Source organism: Nicotiana tabacum, chromosome 18 (genome assembly GCF_000715075.1).
Source record: "Nicotiana tabacum cultivar K326 chromosome 18, ASM71507v2, whole genome shotgun sequence".
Lineage (NCBI taxonomy): Eukaryota > Viridiplantae > Streptophyta > Magnoliopsida > Solanales > Solanaceae > Nicotiana > Nicotiana tabacum.
The window spans coordinates 112,038,088-112,046,940 of NC_134097.1; the positions used below are offsets into that span (position 1 = coordinate 112,038,088).

At 32.7% G+C, this 8,853-nt stretch overlaps 1 protein-coding gene across 1 annotated transcript; it reads left to right on the forward strand.

Annotated features, from left to right (window-relative positions):
* Positions 1-78: 78 nt before the first annotated feature.
* Positions 79-3,010, forward strand: LOC107819735 (glycosyltransferase BC10). The gene is made up of 2 exons (XM_016645877.2): positions 79-1,311; positions 2,522-3,010. The coding sequence occupies exon 1, from the start codon at positions 222-224 to the stop codon at positions 1,290-1,292; it is 1,071 nt and encodes a 356-aa protein (XP_016501363.1). The 5' UTR covers positions 79-221; the 3' UTR covers positions 1,293-1,311; positions 2,522-3,010.
* The last annotated feature ends 5,843 nt before the right edge of the window (positions 3,011-8,853 follow it).

Below are 8,853 nucleotides of genomic sequence, written 5' to 3' on the forward strand. Positions count from 1 at the left end.
ACCCCACCCACCCTATAAGCCCCACCCACCCTACACCAAACCTCCACTCTATTTCAGCCACTTTCACCATTTCTTCCCTTACCCCAAATCTCCCTCTTCCACTCTCAACCCTAATTTCCCCCAAACCCCATTACTAAAAATCCAAGATTCTTTACATTGATGTCCATTTTGGTGTAAAACACACACATTTTCTTGAAAAACTAGCCTATTTTCTTGAAAATATGTTCAGATTATCTATACTTATTCCTTCACTTACTCTCCTAATATCAGTCCCAATTCTCTTCTTATTAGCACCCAGAATCCTCCCTCCTCGTCAAATCTCAATCTCAGTACCCGACGAACTCGACGACCTTTCCCTTTTTCATAAAGCAATTGCCGCTGAAACCACTTTCCCTAAAAAACCTTCACACAAACTCCGGCTCGGATCTACTACCGTTCGCCCACCCAAAATTGCTTTCCTATTTTTAACAAATTCAGACATAAAGTTTGCTCCTTTATGGGAAAAATTCTTTAATGACAGTATTAACCCTGTAGATCCACATCTGTATAACATTTACATACACTCTGATCCTTTTGTTAAAATCTCACCTTTATTGGGTGTTTTTAAAGATCGGTTAATTCCTGCTAAAAGAACTCAACGTAGTTCACCTACACTTATTTCTGCAGAACGAAGGCTACTCGCTCACGCGCTTCTTGACGATCCGTCGAACACGTACTTTGTTCTTCTTTCGCAACATTGCATCCCTTTACATTCGTTTAGTTATTTCTACAAATTTTTACTTGATACACAAAAACTGTCAAGGAAAATGGAGTTTCCGAGTTATATTGAGATTTTAGATGAGTCTGATTCGTTATTGGATAGGTATAATGCGAGGGGGAAGAATGTAATGGAACCTGAGGTGAAATTTGAGGAGTTTAAAGTTGGGTCACAGTTTTTTGCATTAACAAGGAAACATTCTTTAATGGTGATTAAGGATAGGAAATTATGGAGGAAATTTAAGAGAAAGTGTATTAATGTTGAATCTTGTTATCCCGAGGAACATTATTTTCCTACTTTGTTATCAATGGAGGATCCAAAGGGGTGTACTAAGTATACATTGACAAATGTGAATTGGACTGATTCTGTTGATGGTCATCCACATACTTATTATCCTGCTGAAGTTTCTGCACAGCTGATTTATGATCTTAGGGTGTCCAATTCGACGTATTCTTACATGTTTGCAAGGAAATTTTCAGCTGATTGCTTGAACCCTTTGATGGAATTGGCAGATTCAGTCATTTTCAAGGACTAGTTCTTTGTTTGCTCCATTGGTAAGTCATACATACTCCCTCTATTTCAATTTATTTATGGTAGAAACAGGTCGCTATTTAGTAATTAGTGTGTGCGTCCTTAATTTCGGTTTTTCATCTCGGGACAAAAGTGCCATCAAGCTTAGATTTTTAGTTTAAAATTCCAGGACAAAATAAATAGTAGCTAATATTTAAATAGCATCCCCAGAATGACTATCGGTGCTTGTCCCTTATTTATGTGACATTTCTTTCTTATTAGTTCATTAAAAAAAATGATATTTTTACTGAGTTGGGTTGGAATTACTCAAATTTTACTGAGTTTACTTGGTAGATTTAGTACTCTAGAAGTTGTGCTGTTGGGATAGTTAGCTTAACAATTCTTTTGTAGAACGTGACTATTTGGGTGGTGAAAAAGTCTCTTCAAGATGCCATTTTTTTCTTATGGTGACATTATTTCAATCTAGCTAGGTAGGATTTTCACGTGAAATTAGAACATTTAATACTTTGTTTGTAGTAGCTGCCAGTAGTAGTTGTGAAGGTTTTACTTCTTTTTTTTTTTTTGGTGTGTGTGTAATATTTTAAAAGGGTATGTAGCCATCTCTGTTAGCAAGAAACTTGTAACTTTCACATGTGACATGATTCTTTTTTTCATTTTTACACTTTCGATTAGTCAAACTCTTGAATATACACAATATGAAATCTTGAAAATGATGCCACCTTGGCTCTTTGTTTGTCACCATTATCTCTTTTGCCACCAAGTCTTGAACTACAGCCAAATGTAAGGGTACTCATAGGTTTATCCATAATGTATGGACAAGAGAATGGACAATAATTGAATTGAATTGCATTTTAAGAAGATACTCTATTATGCACATAGTAACAGATGTTTCTTTTTTAAAATTTTTGGGATTTAAATTGGAAAGTTGGATCAAATGTCATAATCATTAGACTAAAGGAAGTGTAGTATATTACTTAAAGAATTAGGAGGAGGTTGGGTTTGGTATATAAATTCTAACACCTACCCTTATGTGTCAATTGAAGCAATAAGATTGTGTGAATATGATGTGATCTAAAACTAGACAATAATAATATACCCAATGTATTTCTACAAGTGGAGTTTGGGATGAATAGTGTGTATGTAGACCTTACCTTACTCTTACCTTCTGGAGGGCTAGAGGTTATTTGCGATATGATGTGATCTAAAACTGAGTATCTTTTATTTTTATAACAGGTGATGATGAAGGAGTGACTTTGATGATGTTGTTGACAAAGAATTGGGTGTAGGAGAGTAACACGTGGTGGGAATAAGGTTTTGAAGGGTTTGTTAAAAACAATATGCCCTCAAACCAAAGTAACCCCAAAGGAAAGTAGCTTGAGAAGAGCTTTCAAAGAAAGCAATGGAAAGCTAGTGTTAGTTGTAGTAGTCAAAAAGGTATCATTGAGGTGTAATTTAATGATGTATCATGTCTTAGTGGTAGTAGCTCCTGGAATGGAGGGTATTTGGCGTTGTGTGTGTGTTTTCTTGTACATATTATGCAAGAGTATATATGTGTTGGGTAAATTATGAGGATTGCTCTTATGATTTTTCAATCATGTTGGGCTTATCCTTAAACAAAATCAAGAAAGTGCTAATCCCCATATTGCTTTTTCCACTACTTGTGGAAATGGATCATTGTATCAATCGGAATTGCTATCCATTGTTAGTAAACAATTAAGAAAATACTCTATGTTTGCACCCATTTTCTCCTTTTTCCCTTGGCAACTTATCTGCGCTAGTGGTAGATTTTCTGATAAACAATTTCTTTTGCAAATTTTTAATTGTGGTAATGACTACAATTAATCATTATTCTTGAACCGACGGTCTTCGGCAACAACCTCTCTATCTTATGCCTGATTTTGAAACTTTTCCTCTCACTAGGTAATACATTGGATTTGCTGCCGACAGACAGGGTTCAAATTACTGCAACAACAACTTTGTCTCAATCATAAATAAGATGATTATATGAATCTTCATTTGGGATTGATTATATAAATCTTCATTGATAACTATGACACGATCCCAAGCAAGTTAGAATCGATATTAGAGTCAGCTAAATGTTCATTCTTTTTAGTTGAAATCTATAGGCGATATTAGTTAGTTGGAGAAAAGATTTAAAGAAAAAGCAATAAAAGAGAACATCTCTCCCCCATCCACTAGTTTTATCCTTTCATACAGCAATTCAGCGTAAAGTGGTATGTCCTGTCCCTTTTTCAGTTAAAATGGAGGTATGATATCTGAGAAATGTAGAGTTGAGAAAGGATAGGAAATTTGTTTGGGTCCCGTTGAGAACAATTAAAGGGAATGGCTTTCGGTAATACAAAAGTGATCACTGCAACTAGTGTTTTGCAGTAAGAATTTGCCTTTCGGCTTTTTGTCCAAGGAAAGAATCGTAATCTTGTTTCTGCGCTTTTGATTATTTTAAAATTTTCATCAATCTTTTCGGGGTTGAAAATGCTACTCCATGGTTAGTCAAACTTCAAAAGAGTGTTTTCTTTGCTTTAGTTATTCAAGTGTATTCTATCAGCTACGAACTCTTGAGGTGTGTTTGGTACGAAAGAAAATGTTTTTCCAAAAAATGAATAGTTTTATCTCTTATTTTCTCTTGTTTGGTTGGTGAGTGAATTTTTTTTCCGGAAAATATTTTGTAGTGTTTGGTTAGAGAGTAACAAAATATTTTTTTATGCTATTCTCCTCACCTCCGTCCCTCAAATCCCCATGTTTCCTGTGCTCTTCCCCCCTCCCCCCTGAAACACCCAATTTTCAAGACTCTATTTTCTTGAAATTTTTTATTATTCTTTTAAAAACTCACACAAACCAAAAGGAACTAATGTGTTGCTTTACTGCATCATTGAAAATACTTTTTACTGCATAATTTTGTTGAAATGAAAGAAAATACTATCATGTTGAGATGAAAAAGAAAGTACTCTTAACAATATTTCTAGTTAGAGTAAGGGTAGAGGGTCGGGGGTTGAGAGGTAGGTGGGGGTAGGGGTAGGGTTAGGGTGGGGGTAGAGGTGGGGTGACAGGGGTTGGTGGGGATGAGGAATAAAGTGGGGAAGTTTGAAAAAGAGTTTTGGAAAATATTTTCTCTTCTCTAGTTCTCTAGGGAAAACATTTTCCTCCAATTAAATGAGTTCATGAGGAAGATATTTTTCAAAATATTTAAAACAACTAAACATGAAAAAATTAGAAAATATTTTCCTGATCTTTACTTTCAATATATAAAATAATCGACGAGTCAAAACTTTAGGACTAACAAGGTATTGCTTCGATTCATACCAAACTTTGAAAATGAACATTCATCTCCTCCAATCTTAAAAAGAATTAGGACTATAATACGTTTTATACGATTTTACATTAAAGAAGATAATATATGTGTGTGTACTTGTACTATGCTGATTTGCAACTTGAGTAAAATGTTAAGTAGTAACTCTTTTTTATGACAGAGATAGTAAGATGCAGCTGTCCTTAAATATTAATTTTGATTCAACAAAGAGATCAAATGGGGCAGATTGAATAGGACTTTAACTCCCACATTTTCATTGACAAATGGATTACATTTGTGGACTTCTACAACAATTTCCCACCACAAACTTCTTTAGTGCCCTCCCCTCTGTCGGCGCACATAATTTTGTATGTATCACAATAATTAGAATTTGACTTATTATAGTATGTGTGGCCAAACTTCTTTTTGGTTGAAATTATTATTTTTGGTCAAAAAGTGTTTTTTCTTTGGAAGTTAAGGTGTTTGATTAAATTTTTATAACGAAAAAAAAAATACTTTTTGAATAAAAACAGAAGCAATTTGAGAAGTAAAAAAAAATAATTTTTCCTCAAAAGTACTTTTTTGAAAAGTATTTTTGAGAAAAATCACTTAGAAGAACCTTTTAAAAGATTGGCCAAGCACTAAGGGCTAGTTTGGCCATAATTTACTTTTTTATTTTTTTTCGTAACTAGTATTTGGTTGTGAAAATTTCAAATTTCACTTGAAGTTGATTTTCAGGATTTTCGAAAATTTGAAAAACTCCAAAAAGTTATTTTCAAAAAATCACTCACAAGGATTCAAAAACAACTCCAAATTGTATTCATGTCCAAACATAACTCTAATTTTCATATATCATTTTCACTTAAAAAATTAAACTTTTTCCCGGAATTTCACAATTCTTATGTCCTAATACCCACTATTTGATATTCAAAAGTGTTTCCAATTAATTATTTAAACATAAACTGTCTTTCACTAAAAATACTTTTTTCAAAAAGAGCTGATTTTAGAATAATAAAGGACTCCTTAAGGTTCATATTTCTTTTAGAAATTTAGCACATGATGAGATTGATGAAGTATTTAATTTGTGTTTTTAGAAATTTGTTCGTCTTTTTTTTCTGGTTATTGCAATATGCACGTTGAAAATTAGCTTAATAATACATTTTAGAAAACAAACTATTTCAGTGCTGGGAAGTCGTCTGCAAAATGGCATTTCTCCTTTCTTGATGTTGAGGTAATGGTGAATTCTTTTTTCCAATCGAACTAGGATATTTTATTTTATTTTTTAAATTTAATGAAGCCTTTAACATAGGATATGTTCACGTGAAATTGGAATTTTCAAGATTTTTGTATAATGATTATAAGGTTATGTAGCAATCGCATGGGGCGGATTTAAGAAGGCGGAAGGGTGTTTACTCGAACTTCCTTCGTCGAAAAATTATATATATTTTTTACATCTATATATTATGTTTTGAACCCTTTTGATATAGCCCAAAAATATAGCTTAATAGTCAAGGGAGTTCAAAATCTTTGTAAGGATTCTATTCCCACCGGCCACAACCTTTTGAACTTTTTCCTTTTTTCTCAACTCTCTTATTAGTAAACCTGCCTCCGCCACTGCGCATGTTAGTAACAAAAAAATGTAACTTTGACACGGATCATAAATTCATACTAACCTTTTTATAATCTCAATTAATTTCAATTAGTCAACTCTTGAAAATACGTACGATGCAATTCTTGAGAATGTTAACACGCTGTCTTTGTTCGGATTTTATCAAAATCAAACCAAACCAATTATATTAGTTTAATCGTTTTGGATTGGTTTGTTTTGTCGGATTTTTCGGGGTTTTTTTTTGTTACGTGACTTATATCAATCTTGTATTATTAAAGTTATAGATAGAGTTTTGATAAATGAATATATGTTTACTAAAAATTAAAAATTACAAACGTATGATCTACTAAAGTGATCTTACAAACGTAAAAAGATTACAAACGTATGATCTACTAAAGTGATCTTATGGGAGTCTTTTTTTTAGTAACAAATAATAGTTTATTTCCTTAGTCATTATAAATAATATTTGGTTAATGTACACTTTCAGGGTTAATCAAATTTAATAATTAAACATAAAAATCAATATGATATCTAAATAATAATAATGTTCTATGTAATTTTATATCATCGAAATACAACTTCAAATTCGAAAAAGATATAAAAAATCTTAACATATGAATATGAAAGCACAAAGAGATGATTGATGCATTTCATTAACACATAATAAGAAAGTGATACAATCTATTATTTAAAGTAAATAAAAATGAATGCACATTATAGTTCTATTAAATATTATATCCCATGAGAGGATCTCAAATATTTCTAGACATCTTTTAAATAAAATTCTATATAAAGTCTTAAAATTATATATAAAAAATTATATATTTGTATGTCGGTTTGGTTCGAGTTTTTTTTTACTTAATACCAAATCAAATCAAACAAAACCTCGTCAGTTTTTTTAATCGGTTTGGTTTGACTTTTCGGTTTGATGCGATTTTTCGGTTCCGTTTGTATACCCCTACTTCCAAGTACTCTTGAACCACAACTAAATGAAAGGGTTCTCAATAAATTAATTAATGAATAAATAAATAAATAAAAGAAACACAAAATACTTGCTATATAGTTACATCTACACAACAGTAACAACATACCCAGTATAGTCCCACGAACATAGTTGCATATGTTTTTTCTATTTTTTGTGGACTATATATTTAGATAAGATAAGTTAAACCAAATATCATAATCAAGAGGAGGTTGATATCATATTTGGCGAAATTTCTAAAATCAGCTTATTTTAAAAAATATTTTTCTCAAAAGTGTTTTTTAAAAAGTTACTTTTGGTGAGAAACAATTTGTATTTAGTTAATTAATTTGAAAAGTATTTTTGATGATCAATGAATGTTTGACCAAACTTTTAAAAAGTGCTTATAAATGTATTTTTCTCAAAAATACTTTTTCAAAAGGTGCTTTTGTGAAGAGCCTATTTTTTTGTTTCTCAAAAACTACTTCTATGTCACGACCCGAAATTCCCACCCTCGGGACCGTGATGGCGCCTAACATTTCACTTGCTAGGCAAGCTAACGTTAGAGAACTGTTAAGTCAATTATTATTCAAATTCAATAAGTAAAGCTAATTAAGCCAAAATGCAATAAAACTGGTTGCGGAATAACATAAATGCCCAATATCTACTACAATACGGATCTGGAATCATAATTCACGAGCTTCTAGAATTTACTACAAATAGAGTCTGAAAGAAATACAATTGTTTTGAAAGAAAAGAAACAGTGAAATAAGAAAAAATAGAAGGGGACTTCAAGGTCTGCGGACGCTAGCAGATCTACCTCGAGTCTCCGAACGAGCAAATCCAAGCTGCTCTAACTCACGGCAGATAGGGCCGGTACCAAAATCTGCACAAGAAGTGCAGAGTGTAGTATGAGTACAACCTACCCCATGTACTTGTAAGTGTCGAGCCTAACCTCGACGAAGTAGTGACGATGCTATGACAAGACACATACATAATAAACTTATGCAATTAATAGTATATGTACAAGATAACAAATAGAAGCTATACATGTATTATTAGGAGGGCATGCTAAGGGGATACCAGATACAAGAGATACAACAGAAATGATAACTAGAACAGTCAATATGCCTTTAACCAGTAAAAACAATTAAGCATAATGAAGAAAATTTACGGCATCACCCTTCGTGCTATTACTCTCACTCACAGTATGGATCAATAGATACGACACGACATCACCCTTCGTGCATTAATTCTCATAACATGGCACGACATCACCCTTCGTGCATTAACTCTCACAATATTGTGCGACATCATCCTTTGTGCATTAACTCTTACAATATGGCACGACATCACCCATCGTGCATTAACGCTCTCCCTTACCTCATATAATGAACAAGTAATAATAGGGAGATAGGATCAACAAGTATAAGCTTATTTTAACAACAGTTCTACAATACCAATCTCAACTCGAAATCAATACTCAATTATCATCAAAGCTCATAAACATGGTAAGAACGATTAATTTAACAATTAACTAGTCTAAGCATGGATAACATGATCAAGGAAAACAATAATTGTAAAGAACAAGTCTCACCCGCATGCTATAACCCGACAACAACGCATAAGTACTCGCCACCTCACATATACATTGTACCCAACATCTAAACATGTAGAAAATAGGCAAA

What these genes read in the sequence shown, in the direction of transcription:
- LOC107819735 (XM_016645877.2), top strand. Translation starts at nt 222, where the DNA reads ATGTTCAGATTATCTATACTTATTCCTTCACTTACTCTCCTAATATCA.